General features: G+C 41.0%; 1 protein-coding gene across 1 annotated transcript in view; it reads left to right on the forward strand.

Annotated features, from left to right (window-relative positions):
• PIK3R4 (phosphoinositide-3-kinase regulatory subunit 4) overlaps positions 1-18,190 on the forward strand; it is a 40,267-nt gene extending 22,077 nt beyond the window's left edge. The window contains exons 14-20 of the mRNA XM_075827130.1: positions 1,534-1,698; positions 3,051-3,262; positions 4,615-4,761; positions 10,532-10,632; positions 12,219-12,307; positions 13,137-13,248; positions 17,814-18,190. Coding sequence (XP_075683245.1) covers positions 1,534-1,698; positions 3,051-3,262; positions 4,615-4,761; positions 10,532-10,632; positions 12,219-12,307; positions 13,137-13,248; positions 17,814-17,984 — 997 coding nt within the window. The 3' untranslated portion in view covers positions 17,985-18,190. The remainder of the gene's footprint in view (positions 1-1,533; positions 1,699-3,050; positions 3,263-4,614; positions 4,762-10,531; positions 10,633-12,218; positions 12,308-13,136; positions 13,249-17,813) is intronic.
• The last annotated feature ends 1,733 nt before the right edge of the window (positions 18,191-19,923 follow it).

The following is a 19,923-nucleotide window of genomic DNA, read 5'->3' on the forward strand; positions in this document are numbered from 1 at the left end:
ATAGTCACAAGTACCCCAAAATGGTACACAATAAAAACTACAGTTTGTCACGCAAAAAACAAGACCTCACACAGCTCTGTCGCCAAAAAAATAAAAAAGTTATGGCTCTCAGGATATGGTGACACTAAAACATTATTTTATTTAGGAAAAAGTGTTTTTTTATTGTATAAAAGTAGTAAAACATATAAAAATAATATAAATTTGGTATTGCCATAATCGTATCGAACCGCAGAATAAAGTAAACATGTTGTTTATACTGCACAGAGAACGCCGTTAAAAATCTATAAAGGAAAGTTAAAGAATTTCAGTTTTTTTGGTCTCCTCTCACAAAAAATGCACAAACTGTACTATTAGGCCCTGTTCACACTGAGTATTTTGACGAGCTTTTTGGCACGGAAACCACTCCGCAAAACTCGTCAAAAACCGTGCGAAAATGCCTCCCAAGAAAGGACATGCCCTATCTTCGTGCGGTTACGTCTATGACCTCCCATTGACAACAGTGAGAGGCAGAGAAAGCGTATTTTGCTGAGTTTTTTGCCCATAGCACTCAATGGGCGCAAGCGAAAAAATGCCGCGAAAATCACGGCAAACGCCGTGCCGGAAGGTCAAAATCTGCCTCAAAATCTCCAAACTGAATTTTGAGGCAGAATTTTCCTCCTGCAAAAATCTCAGTGTGAACACAGCCTTTAGGGTAGCTCACACAGGCTAATTTCAGCAGTTTTTCAAGCCGTAAACGTCCCGAAAAATGGCTGAAAAATCGGAAGCAGAAAGCCTACAAACATCTGCCCATTGATTTCAATGGGAAATATGGAGTTCTGTTCCGACGGGGCGTTTTCTTTTTTTTTTTTTTTTTTTTCATATTCACATTTTTTTATTGATTTCAATACAAACACAATTAGGGAAGAACTGTTCCCGTAATAAGCAAAACATGGCAAATTAGGGCACAGCCCAAACATGAGGGTGAACAGCGGGGCGTTTTCTTACGCTTCATTTTCAAAAAACTTTGTGCAACGTTGCGTAAAAGAAGTGCATGTTCATTGACTCAATAGAAAAACGTCCGTAAAAAACAGCGAGAAACGCTAGTTTGATTAAAAAACGGCTGAAAATCAGGAGCTGTTTTCCCTTGAAAACAGCTCCGTATTTTCAGCCGTTTTTAGTTTAGCGTGTGAACATACCCGAAGGGCATCCGTCCTGACCATGGAAATCAATATACACGCTGTGGTACACGTAACACAGTTTTTTTAATGTCAAAACGTGCACGTCAGACGTACAGTAAAAACGAGATGTGAACTGTTCACATCACCGTTGCCCTTCCGTTGAGGGGTTCCGTCTGAGGTTTCCATCCGGTTAACCCCTCAGCGGAAAGGCAATTGAGTTCAATGGTGAGGGAAACGGAAGCTGAGGTTTCCGTTTGCCTTTCCGCTGTGGGGTTAACCCGACGGAAACCCACATTACCTGCGTGCTGCAATTCTTGGGTTTATGTTCGCTGATTTAGTTGCTATGTATAATTTAATTTCCACTTTGTAATTTTAGGTCAATATTAACATATTCTCGCATTGGTGGACATGTGAAAACATTGACCTTTTGCCAGGGATCACATTACTTAGCTGTGGCTTCAGATAATGGCAACATACAACTTCTTGGTATTGAAACTACCAAACCACCAAAATCGCCCAAAATTCACCCGCTGCAAAGCAGGTATGTTTTAGAGTTTTACACATTAAGAAAAAGATATCCATTAAAATCATTGCACATGGAAAGAGGGTTTTGCAACTTTTTCTTTCATTACAGTCGCTGTGGACAGCTGCACTTCTACCACAGCGAGTGAATTGGGGCTTAACATTTTCTTTTGTTTTTTTTTGTGGAAAAATATCATTATGTGAGATAAGTTAGACCATTTTATTTATTTTTTTATTTTTTTTAAATGCGTTTTTTTGTGAAGTTGAAAAACAACAGCATCTAAATGTTAGGCTTTGTTCACACCTTATTTTCGACCCTACATTCAGCATATATGTCGGTAGATCCTACTGATGTATACCTCCGGCATAGGCCTGTGACGTATCCAACTGCATAGGCAAACATTGCTAATAGGCTACCATAAAAAAAACTTATACTGCTCCTTTTTTACTTACCACACCTGATATCCCTCACTGGTTTGTTTAATGGGGGAAACACCTCAATGTGGTTTTTCATAGAAGCAGTTCTAGGTACATTGGGCCTCATTTATGACAACTGTCTGACATTACAACTTGCCATGTTACCCGTAGCAATCAATCACAGCACAGCTTTCATTTTGCCAGACCAGTTAAAAAAGTGAATGCTAGCTTTTGGGTAAAGGGCAGGACTTCGCCACAGGGCAGGGCTTAAAGAGGTCCTGTCACTAGGTCATATAAGTTGAACTGGTGAACTGACCTGAATAGCGCTGTCTCCCTGATTCTAGGGCTGCTTTTCTTTTTTTCGTGCTCCCCCCGTTCCGGAGATATGGCCCACTGTTTTGTTGGCTCCCTATCTGCTAATTTGCTGTAATCAGTCAATGGGGTGGAGCTAGCTTCCCTGCCTCTGATGCTGACCAATCAGCATGAGGCAGCTTCAGGGTAGTTCACGCCCTGTTGGCTAACTACAGTAAAATAGCATAGAGGGAGCCAACACAACAGTGGGCCATATCTATGAAACGGGGGGGTTTGTCCAGGAAGAAAAAAAAACCGGCGCTGGTATCAGAGAGACAGTGCTATTCAGTTCATTAAACCAGTTCAATTTATAATACCTAGTGATAGGTCCTCTTTAATATAGTTTGTCTCCTATTGCAGACCGAGCAGTGAGGGAAATATGTCATCCAAATGTTTTACAGCCAGAGACACGTTTGTAAGACTAAGGCTGAGGAAACCTTGCTGGTCTCCTGGGACACATATAGCATGATAACTTTTTTCACTTTTTTATTTGAAACTATTATTCTGTTGAAATACATGATTTATACTTGCACTTTATTATTCTCTTTACCAATATAGAGACTTTGTTACAAGCTCAGTTTTTTTTTTTACTTCTTTACCTAGGTGTTTGGATCTACGGGAGGATGGATGTGTAGTAGATATGCATCAGTTTAATTCAGGATCACAGTCTGTGCTGGCTTATGCCACCGTTAATGGATCTTTAGTTGGGTGGGATCTCAGATCTTCTAGTAATGCCTGGACATTGAAACATGATTTGCGATTAGGGCTGATAACCTCATTTGCAGTGGATATTCACCAGTGCTGGCTATGTATTGGTAAGCTTCATTTTATGCCTATAGACTCTCCATTACTGTATAATTATTATGATTATTCTGGTGACAGAGCCTCTTTAATAGAGGGGGGGGGGTGTCCTCTGTTTAGAATCCTCATCTCTTAGTGAGGTTACGCAAAGCGTCTCTCACTCTAAAGAACCTGTCCTGCATTAAGGCCTGTTCACATCCTGTTTGGCTTTCCCGTTTTCCGTTTTGGTTTTCTAAAAAACTGATTTGTTAATGGATTCATTGGTTTTCAATGGAGTTTCAGTCATGCCAAAAAGTGTTCAGGATCCATTTTTTTCAACAGAACAGCCAAATGGAGACTGTCTTGTTTACCTGTCCTGGTAAACAATAGCATCCTGACGGATACGCTTTTTTTTTTACAATAGAAGTCTATTTCAACTGGATGCTACGTGATCGGCATCCTGTTACACCATCCTGCTTGATATCCGTTTCTACATTCTATTTGACATCCGTCGTATCCGGACGTATATACGTCATATCCGGACGTACAAACTTCCATAGGACTCCATTGTTAGACAGAGGCCAAAAGAGTGATGTGAATATAGCCTAAACTTAAAGTGGTTTTCCAGCTTCTGCCAACTATTGACCTATCCAGATCATCTGGTTTGGTGCCTCCGTGCACCGGACGTACAAGCCGTAAGCAGTTAGCTCCGTCCCACGGAATAGCGGCCCAGCTGCAAGTGAATAGGAGCAGACCTGCAGTTCTGCAGCATGGCCGCAATGCTATGTACAGGTCCAACTGCTTCCGGGCTCCGTCCATAGCATTATGCGCCACAACATCCGGAGCGGCTTATCAGTACGGGGTCCGGGTGTCAGACCCGCACAATGACATACTGATGACCTATCCGGTGGATAGGTCATCAGTTTTCAGAAGTTGGACAACCTCTTTAAACCCTTTTAAAAAATAAAAAGGATGCAAATGAATACAACAGATCCTTTCAAAACAAAAAGGATAAAAAAACCAAAAAAAACAGGAGTTTTTTGACAAGATGTCTTGTCTCACACAGACAACACTATTAATATGTAAACAATTATCACTGTAATGACTAATTTCTCCTGTGGTGGCACTGCAGGAAAATTTAACACTTACTGCTTGGTTTCACCACAGATTACAACTGACCGCTGGGGGTCCCAGCAGGGGGACACCTTGTGATCAGCTTATTATGAAGGGTCCCTTCTGACAAGTAGGGATTGAGCAAAGCGGAGAACCCCTTTAATTCTAAGCTTTCATTTGCAGTAACTGAAGGAGACTTGATTGATTTCCCTGTCAACTTCTAGGACTTGGCTGGCTGAATACTTTAGTTTACTTGTTTGTTTTAATTTGTCAGGAACCAGTAGTGGAACTATGGCATGCTGGGACATGAGGTTCCAGTTGCCAATATCCAGCCATACCCATCCAGCTCGGGCAAGAATTCGGCGCCTCCTAATGCACCCCTTGAGCATGCATACAATGTATCAGTCTTGGGTCATAGCTGGTAAGTGCTTTTAAGTTTTGATTTCTAAGTTCAAATAGTTTGTTTTTATGTTAAAATAAAGGTATGCATTCAGGTATAACTAGTGTTTCCAGCTGGGTTGTCTTTTTTAAAGGGCAAGCATAGCCACCTCTTTATTGAAGTACATAAAGAATGTGGTAGTCGGGAATCGGCGAACAGATGTCAGTAGTCTCGTTTTCCTGACAGGTGAGGGTCCCGAAGGTGTGACCAGCACCTTTTAGGCATTTATGACATATTCTGTGGATCTGCCATAAATTCCTAAATTGGGAATATCCCTTTCCGTATGAGCTTTATTGTAATTACATTTAACTTCCCTTTAATCCAGTAATTAGGGTCCATATATCCTCATAATCCAGCATGTGCTAAAAGTAGTCCTATGGGCATATTAACAGAAATTTGTCTGATAGTGTAGCACTTGTCAGGGATTTCACAGGGACTTCATGATCTTCAGGTACGGTCAGAGAGCATATACATTAATGTGTGTGTGTATGTGTGTGTGTATATATATATATATATATATATATATATATATATAATTTTGATGATTTAAGAATACCTTTTAATCCACCATGTCAGCAGTCCAGGTGATGCAGGATCAATTCATAATAGAATTGTAATAATATTATACAATCCTATAGTAGAACATAGACCTATTATTAGAAAATACGTAATTACTTTATATGTGTTGAAATATTAGAGGTGGGGATCCCCTGGTTCAGTGGGATTATCAGCAGTGGATCTCTGGGGATCTGACAATGTATGGCCTTTCCTGTGAATATTGTTGTTCCTATGTTTGTGTGAAAACCCCCTTTGACCTCTTGAGGATTGGGCAAATTTTGGCCTTAACCCCGTCCCGCTCCTGGACGTACTATTCGGTCATGGTAGGTGTATCGTTCGCGCTCCATGACCTAATAGTACGTCTTGGGAGTAACGGCCGTTTCGGCCGTCCTCCCGACACATACAGGTGCTGTGACAGTTGCTGTCCCGTACAGCAGCTGTCACAGCTCCTACAGCGGGGACTGATCGCTGTGTCCCCGCTGATTAACCCCTTATTAACCCAGGATTCTGAATACACATGACGTCCAGGCTGGATTTCATGTGTATTCATTATCAGGACACTTGATTAACCTTAATCTCTGTTTATGTGGCTGCACATCGCTGCTGTGTAAATCAATGGAGATGAGTGTATGATGCTGACTGGTCACTGATTGGTCAGCGTCATACACGTAAACACGCCCAGTTAAAAACACAATACACGCCCAGTTGGACATAACGGAAAAAAACCGCCCAGTTGTCCATTTCAAACCTAATTTGCATATATATATAAAATAGCTCATAACTTGGCCAAAAATGAACGTTTTAAAAAAACAAAAAAACTTTACTGTTCTCTACATTGCAGCGCCGATCACATGCAATAGGAGATAGGGATTTGAGAATCTGGTGACAGAGCCTCTTTAATGTTACTCAAGTGTCCTGACAATGAATAGGCATCACCTCCAGCCAAAATCCTGACACTTCGCTAACGTTTGGGTGAGATTTACAGCGAGGCAAGCGTAATCTCACGAGTTTACGCTGTAAAATGTCATATAAAACAAGATTACCTTGCTATAAATCTCTCACAAACGTTACCGAAGTATTGTACCATGTAAGCCATAAGGGTAAGGCCACATGGTGCAGTCACGGTGCGTTTATGGTGCGTTTTTAAACCGCAGCAAGCCATTTTTCAATAGAAGACAATGGAGAAATGTTTGTTATGGACAGACGGCTGCTATTATGTTACTTTTTTTTTTTTTTTTTTGTGCAGTTAACTGCATCTTCTTAATGTCCGACCGCATTCACTTAATGACCGCGCTGCCAAAGTTGTTGCTGAACTGCTTGCGTTTTTGCTAACAGTTCTGCAATGCATTGTAATGAACTATATACAGGAAGCACTTCATCAATTATTTCCTTTAAAAACGCAACAGAACTGCAGCATTACAGAGACAAAAGACGCATGCAGGTGACCGCATGCGGTTTTCAAACGCAACAAAACCGCGTCAACGACGCACCGGGTGGCCTTACCCTAACTCCTTTTTTTTTTTTTTTTTTTATGTATGACAAAAACTTTATTTAACTGCATTTTTACTTTTATAATAGTCCCCCTAGGGGACTTAAAGCAATGATCATTGGATTGCTTATACGATATACTGCAATACTGTTGTATTGCAATATATTGTGATTTTTATCGGCTTTCATTAACCTCTTAATGACCAAGTATTTTTAAAGTTTTTCCATCGTTGCATTCCAAGAGCTATGACTTTTTTTTATTTTTGCATCGACATAGCTGTATAAGGTCTTGTTTTTTGTGGGACAAGTTGTGCTTTTTAATAGCACCATTTTGGGGTACATATTATTTATGGATTAACTTTTATTAACTTTTTTTGGGGGGGAATAGAAAAGAAACAGACATTTCGCCACTCTTATTTGTGTCCTAAATCTACGCCGTTTACCGTGTGGTATAAATAACACAATAACTTTATTCAGTGGGTTGTTATGATTGCAACGATACCAAATTTGTTTAGATTTTGTATGTTTTAGTACTTTTACACAGTAAAAACGCTTTTTTACAGCGTTCACCGTGCGGGTTAAATAATGTAATAGATTTATAGTCGGGGTCATTACGGACGCGGCGATACCAAATATGTGTAACTTTTTTGCTTCATTTTGTTTTTTTAATAGTAAAGCAGTTTGTAAGGGGAAAAAGTGGGTTTTTCATTTTTTTTTCACTTTTTTTTTTTTAAATGAACTTTATTAAACTTTTTTTTTTTCTAGTCCCACTAGGGGACTTTAATATGCGATAATCCGATCGCTATTATAATACACTGCAATACTTTTGTATTGCAATGTATTACTGCCTGTCTGTTTAAAACGGACAGGCGTCTGTTAGGCCATGCCTCCGGCATGACCTAGCAGGAATTCACTACAGGCAGACCTGAGGGCCTTTATTAGGCCCCCGGCTGCCCATGGAGACACACGGCGATCTTATCGCCGGGTGTCAGTGGGATGAGAGGGAGCCCCTACCTCTCTCCAAAACCACTCGGATGCGGCACTCGCTATTGAACCCCACATTTGAGGGGTTAAACGGGTAAGAACGATACTGATATCGATCTCACACGTTCGTTCGAGCAGGGATGCCCTCAGCTACCTCTGGTAGTTGAGAGCAGGGAGATTTAACTGCTCCCTGCTCTGTTTATTTATCCTGATGCAGCGCCGTGAAAAGGCTATTGCGTCAGAATAAAGCCCACTAATGACCTCCGTGAAAAGGCGTATTGGCGGTCCGTAACGGGTTAAGCTCTGCCTCTGGCACAAAGATGTCAGACCTGGGAGCCTTCATTAGGCCTACAAGCTGCCATGACAACCCTCTTTCTAGCAGATTCCGCGGCTGCTGTTAACTGTGGCATCTAAGGGGCTGAATGAGTGGGATTGTAGTAATCTGCGATCTTGCTCGTTGCACTAAAGTGTCGGCTGGAGCATATAGCCGACATCCGCGTCTAATGGAGTGGGAGCAGCCCGTGAGTTTGCGCCATATTTTTCATCCCAGCCTCCGCCGTGTATATAGGGCAGAGGCCGGAAGGGGTTAATGGTGTGTCCTCCCCCTCGGTCTTTTCCTTTTTATATGCCACAATCAGTGTTGTCTGAGGCATATAAATGGTCATGCTGATTGTTCGACACAATACGATCAGCATGACGAGCATTCTTGTTATGATATGGCAACCGCTCGCCGATCATGACGCGCATACTCGTCATCAGTTGGTAAGCCGTTAAAGTGGTTGTCTCATGAAGACAACCCATTTTTAAATAGAATCCAACCATAGGTGCGGCTTCTCTAGCCCTTGGCAAGCAGCTGTTCTCATTGAGGGAAGCCATGTCTGACTATATAAGTCGCTGCAGAGAAAAGGTAACATATCCATGCTGGTCATTGAGATAAATAGCCGACCGTGTAATGCATGGACGGTCTAGGTCTTCCAGAGCGGGGGGAACCCACTCTATGATGTCAATACGCCCTGGTAGGGCAAGAGGCAACCCCTGTGACACTTAAGTGCCACATAGTGCCAAGTAATTTCCCACTTTCCTTTTTCTAAATTACTGTGGCATGCTGAAAATCCTCTAAAGATGAGAAAAAAAAAATGATTGGCAAGCGTTGTCCGCATGCAGTTACATGACCAATATTTGGTTATTACTAATAACATTATCTCTGTAAAGACTTATTTTCGGATTAGAAAGTTGAGTCATCTGTCAGTTCACTCATTTTAATTGGGTTCTTGGGGCATTTTTAAATTCGCGACACATTCCCTTTAAGCAAATGTTAATGCCAAATAGCTGCTTTTTTGTTTGTTTTTTACAAAATCACTTCTCTTCTGTGTCTTTCCATGGCATGCTGGAAAATCCGCTAAGTAGTTCCTGTTAATCTAAAACAAATTCTCTGGCATTCGGGCTTTTTGAAGTTTAATTTCCTGGATGCAGTCTGGCTTCTGTACAAACCAAAGGTCAAAGTACATTATATTGGATCTGTTAAAAGAACATATAATAAAACATGGAATATAATATCGCTACTCGCTATTTCATTGCTGGGGTTGGATTTCTAGCAAGCATACAATTACTGCAAGGATCTGAGGCAATACAGCAAATCTGTAAACTTTATTCACATTCAGGATCTCCGGTACCCATCTCTAAGACCAAATTCACACCACTGCTTTCGGTGTATATGGTAGGAGAATCTCCCGACGAATGCACCGACGTGCCCATAGATTTTAATCCTTCCGCTGTCCGGAGAATTTTTTTGACATACACAAATAAGATTCCACCCATCACTTTACACTCATGGACGCCTTCATGCAATTTTGCATCACAGCGTAACATTTTGTATAATTTTTTTTTAATAAAACTTAGTATTGTGGCTAAAAGTCTGATCTCAAGCAAAGCCTAAGACTAAGACACACACCTAAATATAAAAGTTCAAGATATACAGAGTTCATTCATGCCTGTCTGAGAGCAGCATAGAGAAGTGACACACATTCTGCTTATACGGCGGTAATGTAATGCGGAAACGCATACTAAAAGGGTACACACACATTCAAATATTTTATTTTTTTGCAGCAGCAGCCAGGTATTAAGATGGCCATACACATAAGTAGAAAAATAACTATTTTGCTTTGATTATTTTTATAGAAATATATCAAATTGGATTTAGAATTAGTTTAGTCTTCATTCACTTTTATTTCTCTTTTTAGCTCACAAAGTGTATTTGTCTGAATTACATTATTACCAATTCTTTTTGATACCTGTTTGTGTGTGTGCATGACTAAGGGTGTGTTCACGTCACCGTTCGTTTCCGCTCAGGGATTCCGTCAGAGATTTCCGTCGGGTTAACCCCTCAACGGAAAGGCAAACAGAAACCCCAGCTTCCCTCAATGGTTGATGGAAACCTAGCTTATTTCTTCCGTCTGTCACCGTTGTGACAGGGTTCGACTGCGCTATTGATTCCATCAAAACGACGGAACCCTGTCACAACGGTGACAGACTGAAACCATTAGCTAGGTTTCTGTCACCATTGAGTTCAATGGTGAGGGAAACGGAAGCTAAGATTTCCAGTTTGACTTTCCGCTGAGGGGTTAACCTGACGGAAACCTCAGACGGAACCCCTCAACGTAGGGGCAACGCTGATGTGAACAGGCCCTAAGACTTTCTTCTTCTTCTCTCATCCCACCCTTAGCTGTTCAAGGCAATAATGAAGTTTCTATGTGGGACATGGAGACTGGAGATAGAAGATTCACATTGTGGGCCAGCAATGCTCCGCCACTCTCCGAAATGCAGGTAAGGTCCTATTCATTCTTAGATGTGGTATGTTTTGTGCATAGCACAGATTGTTTCATCCAGCAGAAATAAGCCGGCATTAGTAGAGTTGGTGATATAACAGGTCAGCTTCTTGCTGCCAAATCTGAAAATTTGTCTCAAATAACCGCTATAGTTAGATAATGGATATATAGCGATTTATATGTGATTGAAAAACAAATTAAAAGCGGCCAATTGGGGAGTAAGGACGTCTAGTGCATTGCTAAATGTAGTACACATTTCCGACACCACATTGTCTAACATTGTTTCACCAGTTTTTCTTGTACACAGATTGACACATATTCTCCAGTGATCCTTGCAGAGACTTTTAGAAATCTTATTACTCATAGTCCTTTGTAATTTAGTCAACCCGCCACTGCACTGCTTCTAAAACTGTGATGCGCTAAGCAATTCTGGTGAGGTGCAGCTGGAGAGGTAGTGTTGACAAAAGTGATCATATTCCGCACAGGCCTTTCTCTGGCTGAGGCATTCTTCTTTTGCAATGTAATTTACTTATTTTCCGCTTATTTTATTTAGTTGTCAGTTATACTGGGTTCAGGAGTCAGGATAAATTTTTTAGTCCTTGGTATGGATTTTGACCGCTGGTAAGACCCAGGAATCGCTGTGTTCTGGTTGGTGAGGCCCCAGTAGAAAAAGCTTGAGTAGCCCTGCGCCAGAGTATGTCAATTCCCTATTGCTAGGCATTGTACACAGTGGCGTCATTTTTTACAGGAAACATGGCGTATCTGTTCTGATCCAATTAGGTGTAAAGGTTTCTAATGGATTTATAACAAGTCTGTTAGTTACCGTATCTGTTGTTTTTGGTCCACGACACCAGTGTGAAGAGTGCCTTATGTATTAGTCAATATGGCCAGCATGAGCTTATATTACATCAGGAAGCACCTGATAGTAGTTTGGAAGTTGCTGCTGTTAAGATCAGGATATATTTTTTTTGCAGTGTTAACATGATGCTATCCGGGGAGCAAAAATTGCATTACAATAATATATTTATGTGAAACGAAGTAACTTACTAATATACTTAAATTTAAAATTCTGTACTAAATGGCGCAGTTCAAACCACGTGAATTGTTCCCGGAAGTCCTGTATCTACAGAAGGGAAAAGCAGTACAGAAATAAAGCTGTGCTGATTCATGAGATCTATTAAAGGCAGCAGCATCCTGGATTCACAGAACTCACATTCAGCATGTATTACTGGGGGGGTGACACATTTACAGGAGATAAGTCTGAAACTAGAAACAGGTTGCAAACTGCTTATCAGGGGTCTGAAAATGAATGAAGATTGCAAACTCAAACTTAGTTCAACTTGATTGGTGTGAGCAATTTTTATTAGATGCCCGCACCTATAGTAGATCTTTCCCGGTAACAAGAACATGTTAAAGCAAGTAATGAAATACTGTGAGATACAATAAAATAAATTATATTTGATCATTCCCCTTATTCATCCACTATTATTTTGTTATATTCATTACGTTCTGTGTATGTAGTATTCCATATTTGTACTATACAGTAATCATGTAATCTATGCCTTTTCTCTTCCTTTTGATAAGCCTTCACCACACAGTGTTCATGGAATTTACTGCAGTCCAGCTGATGGCAACCCGATATTATTGACTGCAGGGTCTGACATGAAAATAAGGTATGGTTTCTTTTTGTATTTCTACAAATAAGCTGTCTTAGGACCTTTTCAACACGTGAACAATAATGATGCATCATATTCACGGCAAACCGATAAAATATATCCCATATAGTAATAAATCAGATTTAATAAACCCGTCCACCCAGCAATAGCTGGGAGACAAAAACCCCACTAATAAAACATTGCGACAAAGGTATGAATGTTTTGACAGGGGGGGGGGGGGGCGGGTACTCAGGAAAAGCTGCTACTGGCCCCGAACCTGACGAAACAGGCTCCTTTTAAATCCAAATTTTCCCGCCGCTGAGGCCTGGTGGCCAATCAGGAAACAATTCCAAGTGCTGGGCAGAATATAAGAAAGTTCCGGAAGCAGATCTTTCCTGCCACAGAGAGTAGCTGACCAATCCCCAGATGAATCCAGGTGCTGGGCAGAATAGCAGAAACATCTGGAATCCAAGGTAAGTACCACTGCAACAGAAAAAGGAGGGGGAGGAGAACATACCAAAAAACATATCCAGGAATAATATATAAAATTAAATAAAAATTAAACTTTTTCCTGTGTCTATGCCATCTTGTGTCCCCCAAGCAATACTGCTCTGGGGGGCCCCTGTCATGGTCTACAATATGGGATGTAATTTTCCCCCCACTTCTTGGCTAAGGCCCAAATATCAGCTGAAAATGGAAGAGAAAATGCTGTAGACTGACAAACAGTGTGGCCAAGATTATCTCCGGTTTACGGTTATTACTCATTTCTACATTTTTGTGTGCCTTTTAAGTGAATACAAAATGGTGTCTCCGGCAGCCTACATACTGACGACAATTTTTTTTTCAGATTTTGGAACCTTGCCTGCCCAAAGAGATCATATATAATCGCAGGAAGCACTAACAATCTGCCGCCTGTATCTTATTTCAGCAAAATAATTGAAGGCACAGAAGTAGTTCAGGTAACTTGTCAATTCCATGTCTTGATATCTTAATATTATAAATATTCATCAGGAATATAGATAACTGCAGTGATCTATGTTAACTGTTACTTCCTCTGCAACGAAGATGTTATCAGTAGTGACGCCTTATCACAGTGGCCATTATGGGGCCTTATTTCGATGCATTCAAGTTTTTACGGCGCATCGGGGAAAAAGTGGCACGGGTGCTCGACTGTCTGATGACAGCCGGGCTTCTGCCCTAATTGTTGGGAACGGAGTTACCTCCAATACCGGCCATTTAACCCCTTAGCATTAGTTATTGTCACACATTGGTGGCCTGCGAATGCGATCGTGGGTTGCCATGGCAGCCAGGGGCCTAACAAAGCCGCAAGGCATGCCACGGCTGTATGCCTATTAGGCTGTGCCACAGTCATGGCCTAATAGAAAGCCTGTCAATTTTATACTGACCGGTAGTAATGGTTTGTTATACTTCGTATGCCAAAGAATGAAAGAAGCGATCAAAGCATTGCATACCAAGGTCCCCTAGTGGGACTAAAAAAATAATTCATGTCAAAGTTAACTAAAAAAATACAACCATTTTTCCATATAAAGGGGTTTTATTTTGTTAAAGTGTAAAAAAAAAAACAATGGAATTGCTTTGTTTTCCATCCCCCTTCTACAAAAAATGTCATAAGTTAATCATTAAGTCTGATTTACCCCAAAATGGTACCAATGAAATCTACAGCTCGTCCTGCAAAAAGCAAGCGCTTATGTGGCTACATCAACGGAAAAAATCAAGTTATGGCTCTTGGAATGCGACGATGCAAAAACAAATGATTTTCTTTTGAAAGTGATTTTGATGTGCTGAATAAAAAAAAAGTATACATATTCGCCGAAATCATATCGACCCATAGAATAAAGGTAACATCTTATTTACGCCACACAGTGAGCGGTGTAAATTTAAAACGCAAAAAATAATGGTGGAATTGCTGTTTCTATTCCATTTCCCCCAAAAAAAGTTATTAAAAGTTAATCAATGTACACCAAAATCGTGCCATTGAAAAATACAACGTATCCCACAAAAAAATAAGCCCTCATACTGCAATGTTGACAGCAAAATAAAAAAATTTATGGCTCTTTGAATGCGACAATGAATAAACTGAAAAAATTGCTTGGTCATTAAGGGCCAAAATAGGCCAGCCATTAAAGGGTTAGTATTTTTGTTTTTGGTTTTTAAACGAGTGGGTACAAGGGGGTTTTCCCAACTTAGACTTTTATGGCATAGCCTATAGACGCGAGTCCTAGCTCTGGAACCGCACCTATATCGATAATGGAGGTCTCCTGAACCCTCCTTCTGTCTGGTGCTGCGGCCACTGGCCACAGAATCCAGGCAGGGACTAGTGGAGGGAGGGTCGCTCGTATGTGCTGCTTCCTCCATTCTGTTCAATGGGAGTTACGGAAACAGCCGAGCAGCGCTTGGCCATCGGTTTCCGGAAATCCCATTGAACGGAATGGAGAGAGCCGTGCGCACGCACGACCCTGTCTCCACTAGTCTCCGCCTGGATTCTGTGACCAAAGGCCCCTGCATCATTTGAAACGGGGGTCAGGGAAAACCCTTTAACGTAATACCTGCTTGGCAAAAAGGTGTATTCTGGCTAATATACAGTAAGTCTCATAAGATAGGTCAAGCTTCCTCACAGGCCCTAATTGTTGGCCAACAGCTCTTTGCAGTTCTGTTTTTATGTTCACTATATTTTATAACATTCACAGATTTCTCACGTAGCAGATACTCCGCCTTTTCTCCACCAATACTAAACCCAAACCTGCTACCATTTTGTAGACTGTGTAGACTTAATGGGAACCTGTCACCAGCATTTCACTTATTGAACTCTACTCACCCCTCATTGGCCGCTGCTGTCAAAAGATCATTGACGTTATCCCCTCTCCTAAACTCCTCCTCTAACCGTAAATAACGGTCTACAAACATTTCGTGCCTTTTATGATAATCCGGTGTCCCTTTGTGCGAACACACCAGAAGAGGACATCGATGCGCAATCGGGAAAGGCGAGGAGCTGTCAATCAAAGGTAAGGAGGCAGGGTAAACTCTGAAAGACTTGAGGAATGAAGATATGACTCTTTTATGCTCCGTAGCATATGGCACGGGAACACTAAAAAACAGAATACTAAAGGTACAGAGCCTACATAGAAGATAATTATAGGTTGCATAGAAATAGTTTTTCACCCAGTTCCACCAAGTATTGCTGGTTTAATAAGTGAAATGTTGGTGACCGGTTCCCTTTAAGTAAGTTCTATCAGACCAGACCACCTTCTTCCATTGCTCCATGGTCCAGTTCTGATGCTCACATGCCCATTGTAGGTGCTTTAGGTGAAGCAAGGTCCGCAAGGGTACTCTGGTCGATATGTGGCTACGCAGAACCATTTTTATCATAGCCAGTACTTTGTGCTACAGCAGTTCTTCTGTGGGACTGGAATGCACAGGTTAAACTATGCTCCCCACGGGCCCACCCTGGTTCACCAGTTGTCTCTTCTAGGACATTAGGTTGGACACTCCATACCAGGAACACCACACAAGAACTGCTGTTTTTGAGATTCTCTGACCCAGTCATCTAGCCATCACAATTTCACCCCTGTCAAAGACACTTAGATCCTTACACTTTTCTATTTTTTGGCTTCCAACATGTTAACTTTAAGAAATGACTGGTGACTTGCTGTCGAATATCTCCCACCCCTTGACAGGCGCCATTGTAATGAGATAATCAATGTTATTCACTTCACCTGTCATTGGTTTTAATGTTCTGGCTGAACGGTGAATGATGGACAATAACCCAGCAGTGTATTTAGAGATTGGCATTGTGCAACGTTCCACTGGAATGCAGTGGTTGTCCATCTATTCAGCGGGTTAAAAACATATTCCTCTGCTACTTTACTAATAGTTTTATGACCGTGAAAACTTAAAGGGTGCATGAAAGAAGTAAAACATATATTTCGTTTTTCCATCGTCACATTCAGAGCTATTGCTTTTTTATAGTTTTCCTTCAACATAGCTGTAGGAGGCCTTCTTATAATGGAACCATTTTGGGGAATATATAATTTATTGATTAACTTCTATTAACTTTTTTCAGGAGGTAATGGAAAAAAACTGAAAATTCACAATTCTTTTTTGCATCTTAAAGAGGCTCTGTCACCACATTATAAGTGCCCCATCTTCTGCATAATGTGATCGACGCTGTAATGTAGATTACAGTGGTGTTTTTTTTATTTAGAGAAACGATCATTTTTGAGCAAGTTATGACTTATTTTAGATTTATGCTAATGATTTTCTTAATGCCCAACTGGGCGTTTTTTAGCTTTTGACCAAGTGGGCGTTGTACAGAGAAGTGTATGACGCTGACCAATCAGTTCTCTCCATTCATGTACTCAGCACAGTGATCTTGCGAGATCATGATGTGCAGTCACATACTCACACATTAACGTTACTGAAGTGTCTTGAGAGTGAATAGACATCGCTTCCAGCTAGGACGCGATGTCTATTCACAATCCCGACACTTTGGTAACGTGTGTATAGGACTTAATGACAGCAAGCGTGATCTCGCAAGTCATTGAGTCATCACGCTGTCATTTAAGCCCCCTCCCTCTAAAACCGCTTAGATACTAACTAGGTGGTTAAATGGACGACACACCCGTGCGGGCATTTACACAGTGCTGTGGCATAAGTACTCTTAATGACCGCTGTGAAAACATGTATTGGCGGTCATTGAGGGGTTAAAGACTTGAGACACCTTTGACACGGAACATTTTTTATTTTTTTTATGGTTGCCAGTGCAACTTTTTTAACCCTAGGTAACTCCTAAGTTTCAGACTGCAATCTCCATTCCTGCACATTTCTTTTCAGACCCCCCTGATCCTAGTTTTAGACTTTTCTCATGTAGTTGTGTGCCTCCCACTAATACATGCTGGGTGTGAGGTATGTTGATCCAGGATTCTGCATTCACTAGCGCTCATGAATATCAGCACAGCTTCATTCCTTTACTGCTAACACCTTCTACAGCCCATGAGGGAATTCTTCTCACTTGTACAGCTAGACACTGATGCTAAGGAGTGTGAGAGTCCCTCCCTCCCCCTGCATAATCAGCGGGTGCTCTCCTTTGTCTTTACACAGATAAACAGCCTGTGTGATTCACCCTCTCCCCCTGTGTGCTTATCTCCCTAGCTTCACTCTGATATTGAAAAGTCAGTGGGCTCTGCTCTCCCTGAAAACTTGGATGCTTTCCCCCCTCTCCACACTGATCTGTGGTGTACATCCTCCTACCACAGATAACCTTAGTCCTCAATTTATGTTCGAATTTGCAGCACCTCCAGCTATGTGAGGGAGTTACAGACTTTACAGCTGCAAAATGGTAGAAAATTCGTAATGAAAAAAGTTGATTTAGTTATGCATCTATGTAGCAAATGAACAATAAAAAAAAGTCAGTGCAGAGGTGTTCATAGCCTTTTAAACATTTCCATCTTTTTAAGGTAATATTTTCCAGCATTCTCCATGATAATATATAAATTTTTATTTTCAGGAAATTCAGAGTAAACATACTATGGGGCCTAGTGAAGATGCTCCACGAAGAGGACCTGAGTCGCTGCCAGCAGGGCACCATGATATTATTACAGACATTGCCACCTTCCAAACCACACAAGGTTTTATAGTGACTGCATCACGAGATGGAATTGTGAAAGTCTGGAAATAAATTTTGGTTTTAAAACTGGAATCTCTGAAAGCAACACTGGTAACATTTGGCCTCCGCTATGGCTTCACATTAGAGTACAGATTTGAAGGCCTTATTCGCATGGTTACTGGCAAGATAAAATACTTGGCCATTATTATAACACCGTACTGCAGCTTTGACATAAGTTTCACAAGTCGCAGTATTTTTTATTTTTTGGGGGGAAATGTTCTCTCGCTCTCTATTATTCATCTTGATATGCAAATAATTGTTGTCTCACTCCCATGTACACCAACTGTAAATTATGAATACATATTTAAAATCTTTGTTAGTTTATATAGTATTTTAATATCTTGTTTACATGCAGTTATCCTAATGTATGGGTATTGCACTACTGTTCACATACTGCTATTAAAATAAAAAATAAAACTGCCTGCATATAAAACTTTTGTGTTTTCAGACACCAGGGTATGATGGCATCTGGAGGAGGTTTACTAATGGCAGATGACCACCATGAATCTGTGGTGGGGTATATTCACACGTGGCAGATTTGTTGCAGACATATCTGCGACTCACTTTCATCTGTAGAAGGCTGGTATAAATCCAAATACATGCTGCAGAAACAACCCCATTTAGATGTATGGAATTGATTTTTATTTGCAGAAATTCCTGCTACAAATCTACTGCATTTGAACATTTTCTAATAGACCTGCTCCAAATATGAAAATCAGCAGCATGCCCTCCAAACTGCAACAAATTCGCCACGAACGTGGCCTAAGGTTTCCGTCGGGTTAACCAGTCAGCGGAAAGGCAAACGGAAACCTCAGCTTGCATTTCCCTCACCATTGAACTCAATGGTCAACTGCGCTATTGATTCCGTCAAAACGACGGAACCCTGTCACAACAGTGACAGACGGAAACCATTTGAGTGGTTAACCCGACGGAACCCCTCAACGGAAGGGCAACGGTGTTGTGAACAGTCCCTTAAAGGTAATTAATTGAGGATGATCCCCCATGGAAACAGACCTCTTTTAATAACAGCATATTTTAGGACCCCATTAGGAATATAGCGGGAAAGGCGGAGGGTCTAGCAGTAAAGCAAGGCTCTTCGACTCTTGAGCTCTATGACACTAGATGGAATGTTTTTACATTCTAGGGACACCCACAAAAGTATAAATTATACTGGACCAGAAAAATAAAAGTCTGTAAAAATGGTGTACAAAAAAACGACAAAATATTGTGACCTCAGGAGCTATACTGGGTCTTATTTTATTACATTTGTTAAGGATAAGTATGTTTATCGACAGATGACACAAACATCTATACCAAGGTTAATATCCCAGATGGAGTAAACCTATTGTGTAGTAATTTAGAAAGTACATAGTAGACTAAAAAGTGGGATTGTAGATGCATGTAAAATACCGGAATCTAAATGCAAACAATATGAATGGCATTGCACTTTTGGTGACAATAGATCAAAAGGGACTCTGAGTCCTTAATTCAAAGATAATGGTTTGCAAGCCGTGTGCTGAAGATAGTGAGAAGAATACTTGGCTTTATATGTAATGGTGTTAAAGCCGGCAGTGTTCGTTCAACAACTATCTCCCTGGACTCGCCCAAAAACAAGTATGCTAGGATCCACTGAGCTTGCATGTTTATTTGGACAGGGGGATAAGCTGCTGACATGCAGTGCTAATCTTTTTGGAAAACAAAGGATCGCTCATGTTGAAATGCAACATGCCCCATCCTTTTTTCCTTCTGATAGCAGACATTGGTGGACAGTCGAGCTGTCCCCAAAATTAGATTGGCAGAGGTTTTATCTCTACAGATACAGGATAACAATATAAGGCTTCATTCACATCTGCGTAAGGGTTCCGTTCTGGCGTTCCGTCAGAGCTTTCCGTCAGAACGGAACCCTGACGTAAACAAAGGGAAACCTTAGGTTTCCGTTTGCATCATCATT

This window comes from Rhinoderma darwinii, chromosome 5 (genome assembly GCF_050947455.1).
Source record: "Rhinoderma darwinii isolate aRhiDar2 chromosome 5, aRhiDar2.hap1, whole genome shotgun sequence".
Classification (NCBI taxonomy): domain Eukaryota; kingdom Metazoa; phylum Chordata; class Amphibia; order Anura; family Rhinodermatidae; genus Rhinoderma; species Rhinoderma darwinii.